The sequence below is a fragment of the Panthera leo genome, chromosome D3, assembly GCF_018350215.1.
Source record: "Panthera leo isolate Ple1 chromosome D3, P.leo_Ple1_pat1.1, whole genome shotgun sequence".
NCBI classification, from domain to species: Eukaryota; Metazoa; Chordata; class Mammalia; order Carnivora; family Felidae; genus Panthera; species Panthera leo.
Genome location: NC_056690.1, coordinates 46,660,422 through 46,687,172, shown reverse-complemented (window position 1 = coordinate 46,687,172; position 26,751 = coordinate 46,660,422). Strand labels below are relative to the sequence as shown.

The following is a 26,751-nucleotide window of genomic DNA, read 5'->3' as shown; positions in this document are numbered from 1 at the left end:
GGTGTATAGAGCACAAAGGATTTACCGGGCAAATGCACCCTCTTCTGTACCAGGCAGAACTTTGACTCAAAGCTGCTAAAGTAGGCTGGGTACCGTGTGAAACCTTTTTTTTTTTTTTTTTTTTTTACTTGTTTAACATTTATTTATTTTGAGAGAGACAGAAAGACAGAGACAGAACATGTGCGGGGGAGGGGCAGAGAGAGGGAGACACAGAATCTGACGCAGGCTCCAGGCTCTGAGCTGTCAGCACAGGCCCCAGTGGAGCTGGAACTCATGAACTGCGAGATCATGACCCGAGCCGAAGTTGGACACTCAACCGACTGAACCACCCAGACGTGCCCCCACATGCGTCTCAAGGAATCTTTTATCCTTTTTATCTTAGGGTTGGGGGGAGCCAGTTTTTTCTCCTTCTCCTTCTCCTTCTCCTTCTCCTTCTCCTTCTCCTTCTCCTTCTCCTTCTCCTTCTTCTTTTTTTTGCCAGCTTAGAAAACCTGCCCAAGACTACAGCACCAACCTGTATCAGGGCCGGGTCTCCAGCCCATCTGCCAAGCCCAAAACCCACGCTCTTCCCTCTACCTCTCCGTTTTATACCGAGGGCACGAAAGGGACCCACTTTAGTGGTTGAGAGATTAGTGAGCGCTCAACAACAAAACAAACATGCTCCAGCTCACACTGGAGAAAGTGCTCTCGGGCTCTCGGGCTTCTGTGCCCTTCAGTGTAGGTCATCACAGCAGGTGGTTCCCCTGCCTCCCCCATCCGCTGCCTGAACTTGTTGGATCCTCAGTTATTATTATACCCACATAACTCTGCTCTGTGGCCCCTCACAAAAGATTCTGCCACTCTTGTGGCAAAGAGTGACAGGTGGGGACCGACAGGCAGCATCCAGCGTGCGGCTTGCTTGCTGTGTGACTCCTGGGTGAAATCAGGATGGAGCCAGTGGAGGGGCGCCTGGGTGGCTCAGTCGGTTGAGTGTTCGACTTCAGCTCAGCTCCTGATCTCACGGTTTGTGGGTTTGAGCCCCGTGTCGGGCTCTGTGCTGACAGCTCAGTGCTTGGAACTGTTTTGGATTCTGCGTCTCCCTCTCTCTCTCTGCCTCTCCCACACTTGTGCTCTGTCTCTCTCTCTCGCCCTCAAAAATAAATAAAATGTAAAAAATCTTTTTGTAAATAAAACAAAAAAAGGATGGAACTGGTGGAGACATGGCTTAAAGATGCCAGCAGAGCGCCTCCTATTACCACATGCCAGGCGGCAGGCTCAGCCATGAGAAACCTGGCAAGTTGGCTGGCTCGGCCCCCTGCCCCCTGCTGTCCTCATCCCACACCCAGCATCGATTGTGCCAGTTCCCAGGGTGGCAGCTCCTACGAGCTCTGTGTCCCGGAGGCAAACACTGAGCCTTCGCTGTGCGAAAGCTTGTAGCAACTGGGCAAATACTTTTCAAAGAATGCCTGCAGCAGGCAGCAAAGCATGGTCAAGTTCAGAGGAAGGCAAGGAGTCCGCTTCCCCTTCCCTGACCCAGAGTAAGGGTCAGCCTGTGAAGAGCCTCAGAGGGGAGAAGAGACGCGAAAGGGGGTGGTAAACGGGACCACGTTAGGGAGCCCCTAGGAGTTGTTATCTGAGAGTTTTCAACCACATCCTGTGCTAGGCAGCCCCCAGTGGACGGGACAGATACATGGTCCGAAGCAGCTGATTTTATTCAGAGAGCTGTGGAGTTCCTGGGCTGCATCCCTGGCCTGAGGCAACGGGACAGTTTAGCGGTCCTCCTTTTCCCAGGACCGAAACGTCACTGCTGAGGGCACGTTCGGCACACTCTGCACTGGTGAGACCTGTCACACACTGCCTGTTTCCATTTCCCTGCCACCTTATCTGGAACACCCATTCTTTGTTGCCAGTTGAGAGAGACAGAGAGAGAGAAAGTAACCCTTAGGACCCACTACCAACTACATGGGAGCCAGGAAAATCTGCCTTGTTCCTGGTGCCTTTTCCTACTCTCTTTCCAGGAGGGGCCCTGCGAGTGTAATGAGCAGCACCCACATTTCAGTCAAGTTAAGTACCTCCCATCCCTCATGGGATGCTCTCTTGCTGAGAGAGACTCATAACTGTAATAGCCAGATGTGGTCGTCCAGGTATCGATGTATTGCTGTGCTCTATGTGCCCATCCACCCCTTCCCTTCTACCTAAAACACTATTTGAGGGAGTCATTCAACCTCAAGACTTTGTAGAGATTCAAAGCTTTTGTTGAAAAGGACACTGTAAAGTGAAAGCTATATTAAGCTGTAATGAAATGAAAGCCACTGTTAAGGAAGCATGTATAAAACAAAGTTCAAAAGAGTTTCAGTGGCCACCTCATAAAATTCCAGTTGTTGCACGCCAAGCCACTGGAAAGGACTCTCCCCTGAAGCATGACTAACGTCAGGGGATCCGGATCCCAGCTGTACGTTAGAATCACTTGGGCTGCTTTGAAAATGACTTAATGTCTTGCCTCGTGCAAGATCAGATCTCTGGGGATGTCTGGGGGATATCTGCATTGAAAGAACTGCCCAGATGCTTCTGTTGCACACTGCAGATTGGGAACCACTGGATGAGATAAGCCAAAGGCTGAAAAAGTCAAAAACAGAATCCAAAAGACTTATTCTTCATTTCTCTACCCACTGAAGTGTTAGGTGAGTCAGTGCCACCAAAAATCTACCTAAACACATGTCCTACGAGAAGCCCCAAATTCTCCCCAGTAACCATTGTGCATGTACCTGGCAGCTGATCATTGTCCACAATGTTCATTCACATTTTCTCTCCTGTTCTCGAGCCTCCTTCTGAGACCACCTGATCTAATTCTCTGGGAAAAGAGAAACTCCCTAAGTTCCCCACATTCACCTCCTCTTCTTCAGGCTCAAGAGAAAAGCACTCCCTTCTCTTTTATCAAGTCTACTCCCTTCAAGTTCATTCCATGCCCCCGACCATCAAACACCCTCCCTCTGTCCTTCACCTTGAACCTCTCCCTATAAACTAACTCTTTGCCAGCATACAAAACACTCCATTCTGCCTTCTGAAATCAAAACTAACAAAGCAATCCACCTCAATCATCTGTCCCCCAGGTTCTTTCTCCGTTTGATCATAATCGAACCACCTGAAAAGAGGAATTCCCACGAACTGCCGATACTTCCTCACCTCCCATTCGCCCTTCTAGGGTCTACCGGACTCCAGCCTCCAGCCCTGTCCCTCCACTGAAATTCCCCTCACCAGAGATACCCACTGCCTCTAACTTGCTTCCTCCAATGCCTCACAGCAGCTAGCAAGGTATCGCGTGCCCCCAGGATCTGGCTCCTGGCCAATACCCACCACCCTGCCCACCCCCCCGCCCCCCCGTTACGTGAATCTGCCTCCAGTGGTCACAATACCCAGGATTCTCTTAGATTCCCCTAAGTCACGCTTACTCTCTTCTCTGTGCCTTTGCACATGCTTTTCTCTCTGCCTGTAATGTTTGTTCCTACGGTGTTTGTCTCTGAATTACACACAACTTAGCCTAGTTGCCTCTGTCTTTTTTTTTTTTTTTCTTTTTGAGAGAGAGAGCGAGAGAGCAGAGGAGGGACAGAAAGAGAGAGAGGACAGAGGATCCAAAGTGGGCTCTGTGCTAACAGCAGAGAGCCCGATGTGGGGCTCAAACCCACAAGCCATGAGATCGTGACCTGAGCCAAAGTCAGGCACTTAACCGACTGAGCCACCCAGGCGCTCCCCAATAACCTTTTCCCATCTCAGTGCTGTCATGGTATTGTAACAACTATGGTTTGAGTTTCAGGGCATCTGGTTCCCTGGGGTCTTTACAGTCACAGAGAGCACAGCCAGAAAACATATATAGTGTGGTCAAAACCCAGGACAAGATCTACCCTTTAGAGGGTGTCTAAAGTTTGGGGCCCCCTGAAGCAGAGACTGAGCAAAGATTTGAATGCAGGTAGTTTATTTGGGAGGTGACAGAAACACCAATAACGAGGGGGGAAAGGGAAAGAGAAGACATGGAAGGAAAGGCAGCCAATGACGTGAGCTCTCTGAGCCAGTTCCCACTGTGGGTGACTGCAGAGGAGGCCTGTGGGACAGACCCGGGGAACCAGCATAGAACACACACTTCCAACAAGGGTGGGGAAAAAAAAGACACTAATTCCTAAGAGACACTGGTAAGGGACACGCCTGGGGCATTAATCCCGGAACAGCTGGCTGACCTATGGCACAAGTGCACAGCTGACTTCGGCAACCAAAGAAAGGCCTCAAAGACACGTGGGTGCTGGCATTTGGAAGCGAGGGCGGCCAACCCTGAGGGGGTGAGAGCGAAGGGGAGAGGAGCTGGCAACAGGCAGCCGTTACCACAAAGGTTTCTTCACCTGAAACAGATCTTGCTTGTGCACGCAGCAGTGCTATAAACACAGGGGGAAAGCTGACTTCCTCCACGGGTTTCCCTAGAAAGGCAAATCAGGGAGAGTGATAAACAGAAGTTCCAAGTAGAACAGAAAACTTCCGCATTAGGTTTCTGGCTTTCATACTTCTGGACATTTGAATTCCTTTCCTGGAAAAAACTAAACCCATAAGGAAGAATCTGGTGTTTGAAAGTGTTAATATCATCTACATCCTCATCTCACTGAACTCTCAGAGAAGGCTTGTGAAGTAAGGGATGGAACGTTTTTGTCCCTCAAACTTCTAGAAGATTCTAAGCCATACGACGGAAACCTTGCATGCTTGAAACTCAACTCAAATTATAGGCCCAGGACAGCAAGGAGTGGCTCAGATTCAAAGGACTTCCAAGAGCCGAAGTGTTTCCTGAAGGTGGGGGGAGGGGGATGGTGGCTTTCCCAAGGGACTTCCCTCTAATTGTGAGGAAGTGGGAAGAGACAGATTACGGGGAACAGTAGAGCAGGAGACAAACCCCACTGGGATCTGGGCTTGTCAGGAGCTGTCACAGCAGCAGCTGGGTAGTTTTGGTGCAGGAAGCAAGTCAGAAGTCCCACGGCACTTCAGCCCATGAGGGGCCTCCCCTCACCAAAGACACTGCAGAAACATGACATCAAGGATCTTATTCTCTGTTGACAGTACTGTAGTTGAATGCTAGATATGCTCACTTATTTTCCAGAGCACAGGCTATTTCTGAGGAAGTGTATTTCCTGCAGGAATAGTTAAGTACTGATATTTGCCTTAAAAAAAAGAATTTTTAAAAAATATTTATGTTTGCGACATACAGAGACAGACAGAGCCTGAGCAGGGGGGTAGGGCAGAGAGAGAGGGAGGCACAGAATCCAAAGCGGGCTCCAGGCTCCGAGCTGTCAGCACAGAGCCTGACACGGGGCTTGAACCCACGAGCAGTGAGGTCATGACCTGAGCCGAAGTCGGATGCCCAACTGACTGAGCCACCCAGGTGAACCCTGATAGTTGCCTTCTGAACGGACAACATGCCAAGCTACATCACCAGATACCCAGCTCCATTCTAACTGTCCAGGAATGCATGCTCCCTGAGTATGAAATGATCGAAAGGTTAGCAATTAATTAGCAAAAGCCTTTTGAGCAAGGGATGGTTTAATCAGTGTGTGCTGTGCTATCTGTGTGCATTCACAAAGACTGAAGCTCTGCAGAAAGTTCCGGTCCTTCCCTCTCTGAAACTCTCAGTTCTCATCTTATCAAGGACTCAATGTAGAGTAAAATAAACCACACATTCAAAATTTATGGGGAATAAAACCTTCTGGCAGTGGAAAGGTACACTTCACATTCTGAGGTCATAGAAGCCTTTATGAACAAAGGAGAAAAGAAACATTTTCAGTAAATAGTATCCATCATCTCAGGACTCTGCCCTCTGGGAAACTACTCCTCACCCTGAGGATGATTAAAGGAGATATTCCAATTTTGTCTCTACTTTCTACACTCAGGCTACAGACATTCTGCTAGAATTTCAATGGCGAGGAATTAAGTTATATTGTTATATTGTTATATTCCAAGAAAGTGGAAACATGACGTATCTGTCACCTGCCACCAGTGCTATTATGACCATTATCACTCATGAAAAGAAGAAAAAGTGTCCGTTTTGGATTTTTCCCATGGGGGGAGGGTTGGGCAGGGTGATGAGGGGGATAGCGGCTCGAGTTTCTATCTGTATAAGCCCTGGAAATTTTGCCTCAGTGAATCCTTGTTTAAGTTTCAATCACAAAGAAATCAAACCTATAAGATGGAAGAAGAAGCCCCTGGCTGCCCAGAGAGCACAGTACATTCTTCAAGCGCTCGGAGGAGTGCCTTGTTCCCTTCTGGAAGCATGTCCAAGGCTTGGCACTGGTTTGGAGCGCTCTGAGAGCGGCACGCTCTGCAAATCTGGCTGTCTGGGGCTTAGCATGGGTTCTTAGGGACAAATGATAAAGCTGCCCGTGTTTTAAGTCTTAAGGTGTTGTGCACAGTCACCTAGAGCCCTATCAGCTGACCATGCTGTGATTCCAGGCATGTGATTTGGGCTCAGATGAGCCCAGAGCATGGTGGCTGTCTATGGGCTGGCTTGCTCCAGCAGCTGCTCCCTGTCTTGAAGACCAGGGCAGATGTTGGTGACTTTATATTTAGCGGCATCAGACCCAAGCCCAGTTAAAAAAGATGTGAATGCAAGTGGATATATAACCTCTTAGGGGAAAAAAAATGTGGCAATAGCTCACCATAAACATGAAAATGTTCATATCCTTTGACCGAGTAGTTTTACTTCTAAGTATAAGAAAATAAATAAGTATATATTCCCTGCCAGATTCATTTTAGTGTTGCTTATGATTACAAACAGTTGAAACAACCCAGCTGTGTAAGTGGTTGGAGGTTGGTTAAATACATTATGATAAATTTATTTGATGGAATGTTCTACAGTCAAAGACCTGGGAAAATTCACCATATAGTTTTTAAGACCACATAAAAATACATACAGCATAATTGTAATTTTGTAAAGAAATACATGTGCATTTAAAATGAATACAGGGTGCCTGGCTGGCTCAGAGGGTTGAGCATCCAACTCTTAATTTCAGCTCAGGTCATGATGTCCCAGTTCGTGAGATGGAGTCCCTAGCTGGGCTCTGTACTGACAGCATGGAGTCACTGCCCTTCTCTCTCTCTCTCTCTCTCTCAGAGCTAAACAAACTGAAAAAAAATTTTTAAAAATAAAAAGAATATAGACATGTAACTAAAGACCTACAGGTTTCTGAGTGATGAGCTATGGGTGATTTTTATGCTTTTCTGCATATTCTGATTTTTCTATAATGAACACATATGCCAGTTGTATTCAATACAATAATGCTATTTAGAAGTGGTTCCACTCATATGCTGGCTTTAAGCCTATCATTTGTAAGAAAGAATCTGGCCTTTCTGGGGCTAGCACTGACTTACCTAAAGTTGGAGAGCCCCGAGAGCTGGGAGAGAGACAGGAGTCCATGTGGTAGGGAGGGCAGAGCTGGGGCTTGGGGATTTTGCAGCGCAATACGGCGTGGGGGGTGGCACAGAAAGGAGCTGAGTCAAAGGTCTCTGTGGGGAAGTGAGACCACTTCCCACACGGGAGGAGGGGAACGTCAGCACGTTCTGTCCAGGGCCATCGTCCTCTGCCACGGGGTTATTGCCAGTGTGACAAAAACTCAACCCCCCTTGTACTGAGAAATGAGGTCAAGAGGTGCCCTGGGAGATGCTACAGGAAGCGGCCCATGAAGGCACACGCATGACTGCTTCCTAGTCACCTGATGTCCCTGAAGTGACTGTTCAGGGAATAGTGCCGTGCTGTTGGCTTTCTCACAGTGCAGGCCCCATTTTCCCCTGACCGGAAGGATACCAACTGTGGACCTCTCATGAACTGGCCAGAGCCGGCCACCAGTGCACCCACTGTCCCTACTTAGCCTCTCATCCCGAGGTCAGCCCAAGTTGTGAGAGACTTTGAGCCAGGGAGAGGACACCAGTGATAGTATCTGTATGGCACTTCACAGTTTACAAATAATTGCGCTGATGGTTTAGTTAAGAGCTGTAAACGTTCCTTTCAGGGAACACACATTTACGATCTGAGAACAGGCATGCTGAGGGCTTTCTGTTTCCTTAACTGTCATTCAGTCTGTGACACTCTGTGCCTTCTGGTGGCTGGGATTATATTCAGAAAAGGCAGATGGACAGCTGGTCTTCAAGGTACTACAAAATGGAAGGAAAACCAGCGGTATTAGGTGAATTTGCCGTCCCTTTATGATGAATCTAGGAAGGGCTCAGGAATAATCAGCCTAATAAATAACTCTGTAGAGTCAATTAGATTAACACCAGGAAGCCAAAGAGAGAACCACCCATTTAGTGTAGTTAGTGCCAAGACGGGTAAAATGGATGCTCTTCATGAAGACTCAGAATCTGGGTGGTAAATAACTGATGGAAGTTTCCAGTTAAAAGTCAATGTCTTCAGAAAACATATAACTTAAGGTCATGTAATTCAATCCCTGAGTCAGCATAGCATCGCTAAGGCCTACCAGCCAGCCACTGTTGAATACTCCCTGTAATAGGGAACCTGCTACCTCTCCTGGAGAATATTCCATGGTTGCATAGACACAGGTGTTAGAAAGCATGCCCACAGGACTGCAGTGTGACGGCCAAAGAAGAGCACTGAGTTGAAGAGAATGTGGCTCCATTTCAGAGGTGGAGGGCAGGTAGGTGTTAAGGATACCACAGAGGATGACCATATCCAAAGTTTAGATTTATTCTTTTTCTTCTGAGGGACAAACACTATGTAGAAGACACAGAAATGCTTACATAGTCTTCTTCGTTAGGAAGAGCGGTGCTGGTTAATTATATTGGTCTAGTACATGTCTCATTGTTTTGTAGATTAAACAGGAAGCGATTCCTCCTTCCTGTTGACTTCTGTTAGCTTGCCACGCAAAGCTTTAATTATAGAATGTATATCCATCTCATCTCCCCTATTGGATAGTTTTTGCCCTCAAGGAATTGATAGTCATAATCTAGACTTGGTTGGTAGCAGACTGTACATGGGAAGCCAAGGGGAAATATAGGTCCATTAATTCGGTTTGTTCGTTATTTACTATTTTGTGAATATTGTGTGTCTCCCAAGTTGGACTGCATATTCCTTCAGGGCAGGAATTATGTCTTCTGCCGGACGGTATAGCCAACACTGAGCACACACAGTGCCACACAAGTCTGTGCTTCATAATTATCTGTAGAAAACTGTGTTGTGGGTAGCACACTGAACAGGTGCTGAAGAATTAGTATGATTAACAGTGGCCAACAAGCCATTGGCTTAATGCTAATCAAACGTCCCCATTTAAAGAGTACACTGCATTTATTTAACCCCATTAAGTTACAACCCCATGACACATGTCAGTTTTTGTGTTTTTAAAGTGCTTTAAAAGATATTTATTTTTTTACCAGGTGGAAAATAATGTCCTTTAAAAGGCATTTAATGTTTAGTTGAAAATGATATTACCAAAGCATGTAACAAGTTGTTCATCACCTTCAAGACATGGAATTTTTATAAATACACAGGTAACACTGAGTGCCAAAAGGATGGGTGTGCATGGTCAGAGTATGAAATTAGACTTGCTATTCATCCCATCTAGATGGTGTCTTAAGTCAAGAATGATCTTGAGCAGAGACAGGGAGGTATGTTGGGTAACCGTGCTTTTGAAGGTGACTTCCCTTGCTGTCTGATAGGTTTGTGTTAGTGATCAGGACAGCCATTCAGACTGACAGATCCCTGGACGTCCATGGCTTCAGTGACAGGGACAGGAATGTGGTTGACTTGAATATTCTTCAGACAGCCAAAAAATGATTTCCACACAGGGAGCTTCAGCGTCTTCAAGTGGGCTTCAAGAGAAAAGGAGAGGCATTCCATGAGTGTGAATGTGCCCAATTTAGAAAATCATCTTATTAGAGCTAAAGGGACCGAGGATCTCAGGCCAGCCAGTCACCTCCTCCTTTGAGCTGGCACCCCACGTCCCTGCCTGCTGTGATAAATCACCAACAAGGCTACTTATTCTTCAAGTTCTTCAAAGAAGCAAATTCCACAGCCCAAATCAATAGATAATAACTCTGAACACTAGTGCTTTTTATGGGTCATGGAAGACCCATAAAATTAACAAACCCTCCGGAGGAACATCAAACAAGGAAGAATGACAAGGCTCTTTCCAGGCAAAATTCCAGAACCTGCCTGGTTCTCCCATTCTGGCCCCACAAAGCTTAATAACTCGTCAGTAAAACTAAATGTCTGGGGAGGAGAGACCAGTTTTTAGCCCCTTTCCTGATTCTTTGCTGCTATCAGGCTTCTAGGTAAAGGTAGCCTAAGAGAGGCTTATGAACGATAGGCTTGGGACAGGAGAAGCAGCAGCAATGTGGCCTGGGCTATACAATGTGCCCATTGCTACCAATTGGGTTTTCCCATGTGTTGGAGCAAAGAGCCTCACTGTCTCCACTGTCCAGCCAACGGCTGCCCAGCTAATAACCCATGGCTGGGGCACTGATTTGTTCAGTTAAGATGGAAATGTTAAGAGCTGACGTGGGGCAACGTGGGTGTAGAAGCCAGGACAAGAGTTACCTGGAATGCCTCCAATGTGCAGTGGCTCCTGAGTGCTGGCAGGTGGGAAGGGGAGCCGTCCAGCTGTGTAGCTATTCTCTGTGTCCAGTTCCAGGTGCAAGATGTGTTGTTTTACGGTGACTGGTGGGAGAGGAAGCTGGTCAGGTTGATTACCTGAGGACAGCCCTGCCCAATGTTTAATGACTACACTAGAGCTTCACCACGGGCTTCCTTTCAACCCATTGCTGTGGGAACACTATTGCTAGGAATTCCGTCAACCTAGACACAAATTCAACTAGTTTTTCAACACTAAGTGGGATGTAGATGCTTTCACATACGTTGCAGGATTTAATCCTTCAAATGAATCTGTGAGGAAGATATGGTCACTCTTCTTGCCCAGATAAGCGATTGTGACTCTCAAGCATTGAGGAGCCTGACAAGACGGCTTGGTTATAAGTTGAATGAGTTGGGATTCCAGCTGCTCTCTCCAGAAGCTATCTTTATTTCACAAGATCTTAACTTCCTTCCAGGGAGACGCTGACTTCTGAAAACTGAGTCGCTCTTGACCCTCCAAATAGAATTCCTCCAGTGTGAACAATCCTAACTAATTGCAATGTAGTCAGCATTCAAATTAGACAAGAGACTACTCTTCTTTTTTGGAAAGGTATGTTAGCCAATACGGTTTAATATATTACCAAACTAATGTGCACAAGTTATTCATAAAACAGCAGATTTGGTTTGGGAGGCTATGCCCAATCTCCTCCCAGTGGTTTGTCTAAATCGTTTGCAGTAGTATTAAATGGACTTGAACAATAGCAAGAGCAAAGACTTCCTGGGCACTTACTGCATATTGGACACTGTTGTGCACTTTACATACACTGTCCCATTTGATTTTCACCACCCTGGGAGGTGGGCCCTATTTTTATCTCCATTGTGTTGAGGGGGGAAACTGAAGATAAAGAGCAATTAAGTGGCTTGCCCAAGGTCACTTAGGTAAGGGCCGGAACTGAGATGTGATCTCTGTTCCTTTTGATTTCAGAGCCAAAATCTAAATCATAATGTTATACCGCCTTGAAAACACAGAGTATCAGTTTTCTGAGCTCAAAAAGAAAATTCTCTGTATGTTACAGAGAACAGGTTGCAGCAGCCACGAATTGCATAAATGCAGCCAGGGCTGAGAATGGACATCTTCTCACCATGTCAGTCTGGTGGACTGAGCCGGGTCATATGCTAATGGATTGATAAAGCGAGGCTGTATCTGGGACATTCAAATCCAGATGGAAAGGGACACTGTTTCAGGGTGTGAACAACAGGCCACTGGACATCATACCTGTCACCGAGTGCCACCGCCCGTCACACAGAGACTGCTTTGGTGTAACTGATGTCAAGATGCCCCCCGCCTCACTGTCCACAGAGGCCGTGACCTGGAAGACACATGCATTTTCCTATTTCCTTCAGAAAGGCTGCTGGAGCCAACTTCCCTGCCTTCTTTCCTTCCCACCGCTTGTCACCCTGAGGGCCCTGAAGCACCTTAGACGTGGCCCCTCCCTCTCACACCAGGTGATCACAGGAGGGCCAAGGCTTTGCAAGAATCTCTCTGCTGAGTCCCTTCCAGGAAGCAAGCTGCAAACCCAAGGCCAGGCCTGAAGTTGCTGCCAAAGGTGACGAGCTCTTCCCTCCCAACCCAAACCCCTCCTCTGTCAGGCTCTACTCAAAGGTCACTGATCAGCAGGGAAGATCCTCCTCAAGCTATTGATAGGCAACTGCGGCCACAGTTCTGTTTAGAAGGACGCAAAATTTGGAAGGCAAAAATGCTGGTTGAGGCCTACGCCCTGCTGCGAGGGCCAGACAATTAGAATAATTCCATGAATGCATGCCTTAGGGTTGTAGCTCAAGGAATTCAGCAAGCTAACTGATTGCACTTGTACTGGGCATGTGTCAGGGGTCAGGCACTCATGCTAGGGTGCAGAATCCCACAGTCCCACTCTCTGGACCAGGGCCAAGGGCTGAACCAAGGTGAACAAATACCAGGACTAAAATAAGCAAATTGGTAACTAATTTGCATTTAATTTGCATGTAGCTAGACAGCAAGGCCAATTCTCAGGCAATTTTCCAGCTAAACAATGTCACTGCTGTTATGAAGGTCATCGTGTCTTGATTTTTGTGTATGCGATTATTTCCTCTCCAGAAGCTCTCGTGGAGCCCTACCGCCCCGCTCCCCTGAAAAGCCAGCCTTCTCTCAAGGCCAGCAAGCAGGTAGTTGCTTACTCCTCTCGCCTACCAGAGGCCTGCTCAGACTTAAAGGCTGCACCTCAAATAGAAAATGTTCTAGGAGTTTGGGCTATTTTATTTCCTTCTCTAGTTTCCCCCTCACAGTTAAGCTGTGGAAGGGTAGAAGTAAAGGAAAATGGCATATTATGGCTAAATAGAAGATCACAGGCCCAAAATGGAGCCACTTAGGCTGACTCACCAAACCGGTGCTTAATATCTAACCCAACTGAAGCTTCAACCTTCCCCAGAAATGTCGTCTCGATAGGTCAGTCAGGAATTTTCTGAACAGCACCAATGACAACCTGTCACATGGACTTCTCCAACCCCCCAAAGAAATGTAAGGTAATCTACCTAATAAGACGCTTTCCTCTAAACGGAAGGTAACCTTGCCTGGAACAGTCCTTTCTTTTCTTTTGCTAATGAGTTCCTTGCCCCACCGTCATTCCTATAAAAACCTTCCATTTTGTACAACTCCTCAGAGCTTCTCTCTATTTGCTAGATGGGATGCTGCCTGATTCATGAATCAATTAATAAAGTCAATCAGATTTTCAGATTTATTCGGTTGAATTGCTGCTCTTTAACATTATCAATCTTAGCCTTGAGGCCTTCCTGGAACGATTTGGTTTTTAAAAGGGTTTTTGAAAAGGAAAGGGATATAACCTGGTGGTGAAACTAGGGTATTGGCCAGGCCCCCGAGTGACGGGCAGGATGAAGCAGCAGAAGTGTCCACTGAAGGAGGAATCCCTTTAAGCCAAAGGAAGCCTGGAGCGGAGAGACCCGGGGCCAGCTTGGCTGCAGGGACCAGATAGGCTGGTGAGTGGTATAGGGAGCATAAGGGAAATCTGAAACTGATTCAGTGGATACCAGCCCGTGGGCGTGGGCATGACATCGTGTAGACAGCTGGTGAGAACAACTATCTCATGAGTTCTGGTGCTGCCCTTATGAATAAAAGTAGAGATATGACAAGGGTGAAGGGGAGGAGAGAAAAATGAACATTTGTTGCGTATCATAGTTGCTATTCTCTTGTCAAAAGCCCTGAGATATAAACATTATTATCCACATTTTAAAGACAGACAGAGTCTGAAAGAGGTGAAGTAACTTCTCCAGGGCCATATAACTAAGTGGTGCAGTTACAATTCAGCCCATGATGATGAACAGGAAACACAATGACCAAATGATTTGTTAAAGGAAAATAGTAAGTTAGCCCTCAAGTCGGGTCCCTATTTTTTTTTTTTTTTTTTGAGAGAGCGTGAGAGGAGGAAGGGCAGAGAGGGGTGGGGAGATGGAGAATCCCAAGGAGGCTCCACACTGCCAGTGCAGAGCCGGGACCCAGAGCTCAAACCCATGAAGTTGTGAGATCGTGACCTGAGTTGAAACCAAGAATCAGATGCTTAACCAACTGAGCCACCCAGGCGACCCTGAAGTCAGGTCTCTTAAAACAAGATTGGATCCCACTCCGTCACAACTCCACCTACTGTGGTCTCCAGAAATGAATGTGGTCCTAATGCAAACCCATAGATCCCGTCCCCCCCGCTGTCATCAAACTGTACGCACCTTTCCTGCCTCCATATAAACACATAGGTGCTTCCCGGACTGACTTCCGACGTGCATTAGGATGCCAGTGAGGCTTCTTGGGCGAATGCTGAAGACAAGCTTAAATTCCGGCCCCAATAACACAGAGTTAGCTTCCAAAAGAAAGTAAAACAGTTAAAACATCGTAATTCAAGAAAAAGGACGGAGTTCTTCAGACTCAAAGACATAAACTGTTCCAAATTGCCCCTTACCCAGGATGATATGACCTCCTTCTTGGGAGAAATAAATGCCTTTCTCCACAGAGCCACTCAAGCAGGGGGACACAGCAACGCTTGCAGCAATGGTGTTTAGGGGTTTCAGATTCAACTGAAAGTTCCTCAGGCACCCCACAAAGCTGTTTGGGGGGAGGCTCTGCAACCAAGCAGAAGAGAAAGCAAACTTTATTAAGCCACAACTCCCAGAGACATATGGGCAGCCAAGGTTAAAGGCAGGGCAACTGTCTGCCAAAGGGGTTTGAGGGGGGCGGAATTCATCCATCCTGCTTCAGAGAGTCAGGTGGGCCTGACTGTTGCATTTGGCTCCCTGCTCACACTGCCTAGAAAACCCTGGATACCAGACGTCCGGTGGGTGGCCGAAGTTTGAGGCCAAAGTTTGAGGGCACCAAGTGGTATGTATGCAAGGGGCAAGGGCAGTGGAGGTCGCTAGCTAGTGCTGGTCAGTGACCTGACCCTGGTCCACATGACAGGGCTACAACAAGGGAAATCTCCGCCTCCCAGTATATAGATATCACTGTCTCTTTGCAGGTACAAACCACTTCTTAGAGTTTGATGAGCCTATGCGATTGCTTAATGCAGGGCAGCTGACTGAAAAAGAGGCCAAAACATTCCAAAAATAATAAAGTGCAAAAAAGCTTCCTAAATTGTTGGGCTCAGTGCACCACCAACAAATCATGAATGCTGTGGAGTTAAAATAAGACACAAGGCATAGCATCAGTGGGCATGCATGGAGCACCCAAAGGTGGCCTGGAACAAGGGCTCCTCACCTAGGGCCCCTGTGTGCACCTCCAGGGTTCTGTGATCTCTTAAATTATATAGCAGATGCTCTCTGCATGTGCATTTTCCTGGGAAGAAAGACTACCTTTCCTCTTTAAATTTTTTAAAATTTATTTTTGAGAGAGAGACAGAGCATGAGTGGGGGAAGAACGGAAAGAGAAGGAGACACAGAATCCGAAGCGGGCTCCAGGCTCCAAGCTGTCAGCAGAGAGCCCAATGAGGGGCTCGAACCCACGAACTGCCAGATCGTGACCTGAGCCGAAGCCAGATGCTTAACTGACTGAGCCACCCAGGTGCCCCAAAAGACTGTAACTTTTAAAATTTTTTTCAAAAAAAAATTGAAGAATCACTGAATAAAATCCTTAGACTCCCTTCCAAAATAAATGCTTTTAGGACCCTGGAATCCTACACAACAGATGCACTATGTGATAATTTTAAGACATGGTGATATTAGGGATGCATATGGTGTCAGTGTCAACAATAAACTACTGACTGGACTCCCTATGAAATTCTTAGTTTCTTAAAATTTACCACCTTATGCAATGAAGAGCCTGTATCTGAAACCAAGCTCAGACTCTGCAGGGAAGGCCATCGCCCAACACTGAATCCCTAAGGGCGACTGCAGGTTGTGGTACTCAGAGGCAGACATTGACTGGATGTTGCCTGCCCTCTGAAACGATGTGGAGCAGAGTAACCCGTGGTTTGCATCCTCGGGTGGAGGGGATGTTGCAAAAAGAAACTTGGTTCCTAAGAATGATATAAATGGGGTACTACAGACTGTCCCATAGATTAGGATGCTGACTATGACTTATCCAGGACAAAAGAATATCCATACTGTGCTCTTGAATAGCTACCCCATCCTGTGATTTCTCTGAGAGGGAAATAGTTACATACAGAGGTTACAGAAAAGCAAACATTTACATTGAGGATTCTCCTTAGCAATTAATGCTATATATTATGCATGTATTATTCAATATATCACATATATATTATATATCATATAATATTCATTATATAATGCATATTATAGAATATTATATGTAGTATTAATATATGGCAATTATATATAACTTTATTACGTATTATACATATACATAATACATACAGTACATATATGTATAATATATATGTATTATACATGTATTGTATATGTATATAATATATAATATGCATGTATATATGTATAATATATAATAAAGCAAAACACTACTTTATGACATGCTGGAGGCTGCTTCAGATTCTGTCTCTCCCTCTCTCTCTGCCCCTCCCCTGCTCACACTCTGTCTCTTTCTCTCTCAAAAATAAATAAACATTAAAAGAAAATTTTAAAGTATTTTGAGATTCTTGAATATCTTATATAATTATAATGATTACCTATTAAAATGTTTTAATTAAGATATAATTGACATATAACATTATATTTTTTTCAGGTGTGCAGCATAGTGATTCTATATATAATTAGTGCTGTGAATACCATAATAAGTCCAATTAACATCCATCACTACACATAATTACAAACTTTTTTTTTCTTATGGTAAGAACTTTTATGATTTACTTTCTCACCAACTTTCAAATATAGAATACAGTATTATTAACTATTAACTGTGGTCGCCATGCCTTATATCCCAAGACTTATTCATTTTATTTATTTTATAACTGGATGTTTGTACCTTCATTTAAAAAATGTTTTTTCTAATGTTTATTTATTTTTTGGAGACAGAGAGAGAGGATGTGAGTGGGGAAGGGGCATTGAGAGGGGGAGACACAGAATCTGAAGCAGGCTCTAGGCTCTGAGCTGTCAACACAGAGCCTGACACAGGTCTCGAACCCAAGAGCCGTGAGATCATGACCTGAGCCAAAGTAGGACTCTTAACCCACTGAGCCACCCAAGTGCCCCTGGAAGTTTGTACCTTCTAACCACTTTCATGATTATATTATAAGGTGAATTATTTTTATATACAGTTCTGAAGCACGACTGTTTTTGGCATGAAATGCTCACCATGCTGTGTGGTTACCATTTGTCACCATACAAAGTTATTACAATATTATTGACCAGGTTCCCAATGCTGTACTTTTTATCCTGGTGAATTATTTATTTTACAACTGGAAGTTTGTACCTCTTAATTCCTTTCTCCTATTTGGCCCATCTGCCACCCTCCCCCGCTCCCCACCACCCCACCGACTTCTGCCAACCATCAGTTTGTTCTCTATATTTATGAGTTTATTTCTTTTTTGCTTGTTTATTCATTTGTTTTGGTTTTTTTTTTTAAGATTCTACATACGAGTGAAATCATATGATATTTGTCTTTCTCTGTCTGACTTATTTCACTTGGCAAAATAGCCTCTAGGTCCAGCCATGTTGTCACAAATGGCAAGATTTCATTCTTTTTTATGGCTGAGTCATATTTCATTGTATATATGTCCCACTTCTTCATCTATTTATTTATCAGTGGATGCTTGGGCTGTGTCCAATATCTTGGCTATTGTAAATAATGCTGCAATAAACATAGGGGTGCATAGATCTCTTCAAATTAGTGTCTTCGTTTTCTTTGGGTAAATACCCAGCAGTGGAATTATTAGATTGCACAGTATTTCTCTTCTTAATTTTCTGAGTAACCTCCACACTATTTTCTATGGTGGCTGTTCCAGTTTGCATTCCCCCCCCCCCGCCCCCACCACAACAGTGCGTGAGAGTTCCTTTTTCTCCATTTCCTCACCAGCTCTTGTTATTTCTTGTCTTTTTGATAACAGCCTTTCTGTCAAGGGTGAGGGGATATCTCATTGTGCTTTTGATTTGCATTTCCCTGATGATGAGTGATGCTGAGCATCTTTTGTGTGTTGGTGAAACATAAATATTTACCTTTGGTTTCCATGAGGGAGGTGATCCCAGGTAAACTGGTGCTCTGAGGCCGAAGGTGGAATTTCCAGGCAAACTTCCTTCCTGGGCCCTCAGACCATCCACAACCAAGTGCCCCTTTTCTCCATCTTGCCCAAACACCACCTTAAGAGTAAAGAAGATAAATTAATCATTTTTTATCTTTGACAATTGGTGATGTATTTTATTATTGGTCACAGCACATTTTTTAAACAATGTTTTTCTTTTTCTTCAAGGAGCTTTAAAAAATTAGAAAATTTTCTCCCTAATATTGTCATCATCATCACCATTTTGTGAGATTATGGTGGATATTGAATAGAGTAAGCTAGAAAAGTGAAATTTGAAAAAAAGGATTCCTTGAAAATCAACTACTAAAAAAGATACAGTTGATCTAGAAACCTATGCAAAAGAGAAACAAATAAAGAGCCACAGGAGTATAAATGAAGGCACACCCAGGCAACAAAGGGGAAGGAATAGTTTGTGCAGAGCTAAGAAGGGAAACATCTCCCTTCCACACGGCTCTTGGAGCAAGGGGCCAGTGGCTACTTCTTTACTAAAAGGGAGCACACATTTTAAACTCTTTGCTAAATGTCTGGGGTGGACCCTGCCATCTCATGGCTACAAGACTATTCATTAATGACTCCCCAACTTATACTCCCAGCTGTGACCTCTGGCCTCTCCACCTGTCTACTGACAGCTGGGCTTGAATGTCTGACAGGCAACTCACCCCAAGGATGTTCACAGCAGAACCCGTCCTCTTCCCCAGCTCTAAAATGCTCCTTCCCCAGCCACAGCTCCTGCGTCCCAGTACCAGTCCCTCTGTTGACCCAACTGCTGGCCCCAAATCACAGGACTTGATACTGACTCCTCTTTCTCTCACGCTCCACGTGCAATCCACCAGCAAACCCTCTCAGTTTTCAGAGCACATCCTGGACAGTGCACTTCTATCCACGATCGTGGAGGCCTCTTGAAGCAAAGGCAGCAGCGTCCATCTGGCTGCCTTACTTCCATGCTTACCCCCACTTCATCTCTTCAAGCTAAAGGCAGCTTTGAAAATATACATTTGTTCATGCAATGGTCCTTTTTTAGTTTAATACTCTTCAGAAGCGTCAGAGACACTCAGAATAAAATCTGAGTCCTCACCTTGGTTTCAAAGCTGGTATGATCTGGGCCCTGCCTCATTCTTGAATCCCATCTCTTATCCTTTCTGTTCTGTTCACTCAACTGATCCCTATCTCAGGGTCTTTGGGCTTGCTGTTCCCTCTGCCTGGATCACCCTTTCTATAACTTCAAGGGACTGTCACCTCCCAAAGGAAGTTTTGCTTTACTACCCTATCTGAAATAGTCCCCGCACTCAGCCACTTCCTTACCTTGCTGTAATGCTTTCTCTGAGCACTTACCAATATCTGACATTGTATCGGGTATATTTGTTTGTCCCCACACTCAGCCACTTCCTTACCTTGCTCTAATGCTTTCTCCGAGCACTTACCAATATCTGACATTATATCGGGTATATTTGTTTGTGTGCTCTAGGATGGCAGCTCATTAAATATTTGTTGAAAGACTAAGTCAATATAACTTGTCAAGCTGCTTACGTTTTTTGAGTTCTAGTTCCCTCATCAGGAAAAAAAAAAAAAAGGTCCCTTTTGTCTTAAATTGAATTTTTCTTCAAATCTGGATGCCTTCAGGGAAGATCTGGAATGCTAGAGATCTCAGTCTTTAAGCTTGTGCTATCCAGAAGGCATTTCAGAGAGGGGCCTGGACACCCAGACATGGTCTTGACAGACGGAAATTGTCCAGGAAGCAGGGGTGGGAAGGGGGTAGGGGACACAGCCCAGGGAGGCAGGGCGAGGACCCCGAAGAAGTGGTCAGTAAAGCCCATCTGGGCACTGAGGCATCCGTGCACAACATCCTTGCCCAGCACATGCAGCCATTTCCTGTGCGAAGACATGGGGGTGCCCAGTGCCTCCGGCCACACGGGCTCTCCCAGCGCTGTGCTTCTGTGGCTGGCAGAATGTGGACACTCCTTTCCAGGTACTCCATAGTGAATTCTGTAGCAAGGGGAGGGGCTCACACAGCCCCAGGTCTTACCGTGTGCCATTTCCCATCATTGCACTTCTCTTTGCTTTTGAGCCTCAGCTTTTTCCCTTCTGCCCCCAAAGCAAAGATGAGTCGTCCCTTTGAAAGATAAAGAGCCATATAGGAACTCTTAGTGCCCGTGTAAAACACGAGCCCTCTGGAGGAGGCTGTCCGCACGTCCACAGCAAACAGTGACCTGTCAGGAAAATAAAGCAAAAGGCAAAGAAGGAGAATAGACGTGTTTAGTGTTCTTCTGAGTCCCTGAAGCCAGGAGAGGGGATGAGGCACAGACACCCAAACCCCCATGATTCAAATGCATGAACTAAGGCATGTACTGATTAAATGACCTATTTCTTTAGAAAGTTTTAAAAGCCATTGTAGCCCAGCTATTAAAAGTTTTATGTATAATTTTCTTACTATATTGGGGAATAATGAGCAAACTCTAGGGCAAACCTAGACGGTGGTGTAAGCTCCAGCATATGGCAAGAACGAAGATGCCCTACTGTTTAAAAAAAATCCGCACTTAAACAAATCATGGTAATTTATATACATCATTTGCCATTTCAACCTTTATAAAGTGTATAGTAGCATTAAGTACATTCGCATGACTGTGCAACCAGTGTCCAGAACTCTTTTCACCTTGCAAGACTGAAACTCTGTACCCAGCAAACAACACTTCTGCATTCCCTGTCCTCTGTACCACTGGTGACCGCCATTCTACTTCCTGTCTCTCTGAATTTGATTACTGAGGTCTCTCACATAAGTGGAATTACACAGCATTCGCCTTTCTGTGACTAACAGCTCATTTCACTTAGCAGCCAGTAACTTTTTAACCCAGTGAATATCATTCTATTTTGTACATGTGCAAGGAGTGGAACATTGTAAGGGGAAGTTGTGTGTGTGTGTGTGGGGGGGGGGGAGTAATCTGAGTAACAAGGATTTGATTTAAGCATCAGGTAAGCATTTTCTTTCTGTTAGACATATTTAACACAGAGGCGGGCAAGTACAGACCCACCTTCTCCCATCCACCTTTATGTTTCTTGGACCTTAATATCCCAGCTCCAATGGAACAGGAATTAAGCAAGCATCATGCAGTAAAAGCAAAGAGTGAAAGTGAATATTCCTTTGCATGATGGTTACATATCATATGCACATCTGGTTGAGCAAGATTAACTTTGCAGGAGAACTCACATTCACTCACTTACCCACCCACCCATCCGCCCATTTATTCATTCATCCAACAATATTTAATGAGAGTGTAGTATGTATGAGGCCCTGCGGTGGGCACTGGGAACACAATGATGGATGTTTCATTCTTAGCTGTTTCTGACGCATAGGTGCACTGACAGGGGTACCTGAAAGTGCAGCGTGACAAGGTGGTGGAGGACGCAGGTTACCAGTAGGCTGTCATCATCCACTCCTTTTGGTTTATGTCTAAGCGCAACCCAGACAGAGGGCAGGAACTAGGTCTCTCCTGCTTGAAGCTCTATCTCCAGTGCCTTGTACACAGCGGGCAGTCAACACATAGTTCAGCTGAACTGAATAGTTAACTGAATAGCTGAATGAAATGGTAAATGGAAAACTCAGAGGCAGAACCAGGAAGCGGAAGAAAAAAATGACACTGTTACTTCTCTTTGCTTTTTAATACTGTAAGGTTGAGCAAACACTGAGATGCTTTAATTTTTCAGATTAGCAAGTTTCCTTGAGGGTGATGTTCTTCAAAATGAAAAAGAAATCTATATTTGTTAAATTAAACCAACCAGATGGTGACACCGCTCAATATTTCTCTTGGTGTAGCTGCGTGCGGAGGTTTAGAGAATGAGGGTTAGCCAATTTAAGGAGGATATTCGAACTTGCTACAGAATTAAAGTACTTTACATATGTGGGCTTGGTTATCAGACTTGACATTTGCTTTTCAGAGTTATTTCTTAAAGCAGCTTTCTTTCATAAAAGGCTAACTGACTAACACCCAAAAAAGACGGTACTATATTCAAATCCCAGCATATGATACTGTAGCTATGACGCTTCATTGCTGGTGGATAGGAGAATAAGGCAGGGAGCAAAGTGGCATTTTTATGCATTCGTCACAAGGATAAAATAGTGGTGCAGCATTTTAAAGGAGAGGCCAAAAATTGCCAGGATATAAATTAGAATGAGAACGATGGAAGAGCCCATATTCTGGACTGGTAGCATCCTGGAAATACACTCCGATTGCTAGAATATTTGAGACTAATATAATTCAAAAGTTACATCTGCTAATGATTACTTTTTTCCACTTTCCCTTTAAAAATGTTTGTTTTCCCATTTATTACATATAATTTAGTGTTGCAAGGGAAGGTGCTGGGGTCAAATCCTCAGAAGAAGCCAGAGGACTCACCACACTGAACGTGATGAGAGAGAAGATGTGAGACAGAAGGGGGCTTTGCAGGGAGAGGGGAGGGCAGGGCTGGTAGAGAAGCCTCCGAGCCCACGCAGGTGGGAGGGGAGGCCGGGAGCATCTGCACAGAGATCATGGTCATTAAGCTCAGCTTGGCCAAGGGCACAGTCAGCGGGAGTGGGGGCTTCCTCCCGACAGGTAGCCCCGGGAAGGGCTAATAACTGAGTGGGACCCCACTTCTTTGTCTCCACTAGCACAGTTCTTGCAAATCAGGGATCCCAGCTGGAGTTGGGGAGCTGTTGGCATAGGGTTCTCCTTCCAAACTCCACCCTTCCCTTTTCCGGCCTTCACATCTGCCTGTGAATCGTACACTTTGCTTATTGAGTATGTGAGGGCCAGCCCCTTGCAAGCTACTACGTCTCCTCCCTGCAAAGAAAGCATTATCAACATTTAGCTGATGAGAAAATGGAGATTCAAAGAGATGAAGCAACTTGCAAAAACATGCGAGACAAGCATAATGATGCCAAGTTTACGGAGAGAAAGCTGAGGCTTAAAGAAGCTGAACTCTAGCCTATGGTGTCCGCAGATTTGCTACTCCAATCTCCAGAGTGAACGTGCTGTGGGGGTGCGGTGGCTGGCAGTCCCCCTCTGCCGTGCCCTCAGGTCTGCAGTGGTATATGGATGACTCCCAGCCAAGAACTGAGCTCAGCAGCAAAACTAGAGCCAGGCCATTTATGCTCAACTCTTCTAAGGGGTGACCTTTGCTTTGTTGCTGCCCCATGGTTAACGGCGCCATTCCCGTCTCAGCCGAAGGCTCTCCCTGCCAGCCCCCCTCCCTCCACCTTTATCTCCCACAGGAACAATACATCTCTTGCACGTCTAATCTCATCTTGAACGTGCATCCCAGAGGACCGAACTGGCAAATGGCCCGAGGTCACACAGCCAGCAAGTGGCTGAGTGGGGACTGAACCTCAGTCTCAAAGCCAGGCCTTTTTGACCCTTGGGAAATTCTGCTTCTGGACATAAACCATCACAGAATTGTGGCACCTTGTTATTTATGTCTCTGAATCATATGAAAATGGCAAACCTTGTTTTCCTACTTTTATCCAACATAATTAATATGTCTTCACTTCCTCCTCCCCAAAAGTGATGCGACTTGTTAGCACAAGAAGTCCAAAAGTGGTCTCTAAATATGATCTATCTGGCACTGAGTCTACTTAAAAGGATTATTTTTCTCTGACTATAGAATGCAGACAAGAAAGGTGATTTATAACAGAAATAAATAGCAGCTTCGAAAAGAAGTGTCAGTCTTATTTTTAGAACACCGTCAATCCTCCACCAGGGCTGGCCGGGGGTTGGGAGGGTTGTTTTGGCCACCGAGCAGCCCCCACCGTGTGTGTGTTCCGGCTGCGGGGAGGGCGCACGCTCGGGCAGTCACGCTCCCTGTCCCGTGGGGGCCAGCACCTTCTTTCACAGAAGTGGTGGTGCCGCTTCATTAGGGACAGGTGCATGGTGTCCCGCTGGCTAGCCTGCTCCGGGGCACAACTGTCGAGTCAGGTTCTGAGTTGGTGTGGGGGCAGGAAAATTAACAAATACCTGGGTTCCAGCAACTCCTGGGGAATCGTGAAGAGCAAGTGGCTGGTGGGACGGTCCCCAAACCTGAGGGCTCCGTGACTGGCCTGGGCCCGGGGAGGTGGCCGGCAAGACTGGGCCTCTCGCCACACCTCCATGCTCCTTGGGGAGGCCGCTGGTGTGTCCTGCAATGGCTGCCAGGGAGAGAAGCAAAAACTGAGGACAGCTAATCATCAGGGGGAAGAGTAAAGAATACTTATCTTGCTAAGTGCCTCTCGCAGTTTTTACTGTGATCCTAGGAGATTAATTCAATAGAGATGAATTCATCCTCGGGGAGGATGCATGTTCTTCCCATCCAATACAAGTCTGGTCTCTTTCCTGACAGCTGCTGCACCTCGGACCCGAGGGTATCCAGAGTCCCTCCCCTCCATGGAGCTGTGGAATAATCGTCATGTCCCTTGAGAGAGCCAGCATTTGGCAGCAGCATGCCATGCCATGCCAGCCAGTAGGACACGGAGCCACCAGCCTACCACCTCTCCTTGGAGCCATTCATTTGGGTTTGTGCAGCAGGACAGTGAAAGAAACAGAGAGCAAGAACCAGAAGGTGTGGGTGGGGAGGGAGGCATGGCCTGTCTCCACGTTAGTCAGAATTGACCTACGCAGAGAAATGTGTCCTAGGCTAGATGACACGTTGAGCTTTTGAACAGAACTGAGTTTTAATGCCAAAAAATAACTAATAAATATCAAGTAGGGATGGAAAAATTGTTAGAAACTGAGACTCTCCAGCTGTTCTCCCCGTTTTCTCTGCTCTGTGGAGCCCAGATTGCAATCATGTGTCCACAGTCCCCACAAGACCCAGTGCTCCACTGGGTTCTCTATTTGTCAAAGTGAAGGGCGGGGATTTGCTGTGCCAGGGACAGGTTGAGGAATGAACATGTGACCTCCCTCTTGGACAATGAACCTTGAGGGGAAACAGGGGATGGGGCCTCTGAGAAATACGTCTTTGCTAACAAAGACGAGCTGATCCATGGGTCTGGTGCTGAGCATTATCCCGTGAGGATACGAAGCCCTGAACTACGCAGGATGGAGCTGAGATGGGCCAGGCCTCAAACACTACCTGTCCCTGAACTGTCCATTACGTGACCCTATAGATCTTCTTATCGTAAACCATTTTACTTTGGAGCTAACGGCTAAAGGCTTCCAAACAAATTTAAATTCCTCCAAGATCAGGTTACCCTCCTGGACCTGATTCCTGGACAGGGTGTTTGGAATAGAAACTCGATACCACTTATTTAAAACGTTTTGTGTTTACACATTGGTGAGTGGAGATGGGCAATCATACCCACCAGAGAGTTAAATGAATTGCTTAAAACCGCTTCACATCCAGCCCACCCTGGATCCTAATGGAGCTTCCTTACTGGGGCCTCGCTCCCTCCCTGAGTCTTCTTTGTGTGGCAATAGCAGTAACATCGAGATGCACAGTTTTCATAAATACCTTTTGTCACCAACTCTTCCTTCTCATAATGGCACCAACCTCCTTCAAGGCACCCAGGCCCTACATGTTGGCCATCATGGACACCCACCTCCCTTGCCTATTCCCTGAGTTCAGTTTCCATGTCCTACTTCATTTCTGTGACACAACTGCCACTCCCAGTCCCTCTGCCCTGAAAGCCAGACTCCTGACTCTCTTGCCTGGACTTTGTCAGTAGTTTGCCAGTTTGACTCCTTGTCTATAGAACTTTCCCTCATCAAACCATCCCACAGGCTGCTGCCTGTTACTCTTTAAACATGGTTTAAAGCAATCCTTTCAAAGGCTTCATGTTGACTACAGAAAAATGTCAAAATTACATTAAGTCATCCTATCCCTGATGGGGCTCAAATGTGGAATTCTGAGCTTACCTCTGTCACTCCCCTTCCTCCACCCAATTTCCCCTGTTCACCAAGCTTTCCAACCCTGTAGAGGCCACAGGATGTGGTCTGAAGAGAACATTCTTTAAGGTCTACAGCTCTAAGTTTGAATTCTGAGTCTACCGTGTACTGACTGGGTGCTCTTGGGCAAGTTGCCTTTTTTTTTTTTTTTTTTTTTTAAAACCTCTCTGAGACTCCGTTTCCTGACCTGTAGAGCTGGCATTTTATTCTGCTCTCAGAGGGGTGTGGTGAGAACCGAAAGAGATAGTACGCAGACTGGTGATGATCAGAGAGATGTACGGGAAGTGTCACGCACCCGAGTTACACCCACATCCTGCCTCCTGGCTTCGGGCTTCTGCTCGTGCAAAGCAACATCTACTTGTCTAAATCCAACCCATGCTCCAGACCCAGTTCGTGTGTCACCTCCTCCAGAAGAACCCCCCTGATTTGTGGGGCAGGGAAATTCCTGCCTGCTGCACGTTTTTTGTTTTCACTGAGGTTATTAGTGTGTATAATAATAACAGCCGATATTTATCACATGCTTACCATGTGC

General features: G+C 45.8%; 1 protein-coding gene across 8 annotated transcripts in view; it reads right to left on the bottom strand.

Annotated features, from left to right (window-relative positions):
• Positions 1 to 8,452: 8,452 nt before the first annotated feature.
• Positions 8,453 to 26,751, bottom strand: part of LAMA3 (laminin subunit alpha 3) — a 272,517-nt gene continuing 254,218 nt past the window's right edge. For 3 of the 8 annotated variants that reach the window (XM_042909621.1, XM_042909620.1, XM_042909619.1), the window contains 8 exons: positions 24,315 to 24,484; positions 20,354 to 20,537; positions 18,248 to 18,388; positions 14,587 to 14,746; positions 14,357 to 14,487; positions 11,862 to 11,955; positions 10,553 to 10,672; positions 8,453 to 9,825 (listed from right to left, as the gene is read on the bottom strand). In XM_042909621.1, coding sequence (XP_042765555.1) covers positions 9,680 to 9,825; positions 10,553 to 10,672; positions 11,862 to 11,955; positions 14,357 to 14,487; positions 14,587 to 14,746; positions 18,248 to 18,388; positions 20,354 to 20,537; positions 24,315 to 24,484 — 1,146 coding nt within the window. In that variant the 3' untranslated portion in view covers positions 8,453 to 9,679. The remainder of the gene's footprint in view (positions 9,826 to 10,552; positions 10,673 to 11,861; positions 11,956 to 14,356; positions 14,488 to 14,586; positions 14,747 to 18,247; positions 18,389 to 20,353; positions 20,538 to 24,314; positions 24,485 to 26,751) is intronic. The other 5 variants (XM_042909625.1, XM_042909626.1, XM_042909622.1 and 2 more) reach the window with 4 other exon arrangements.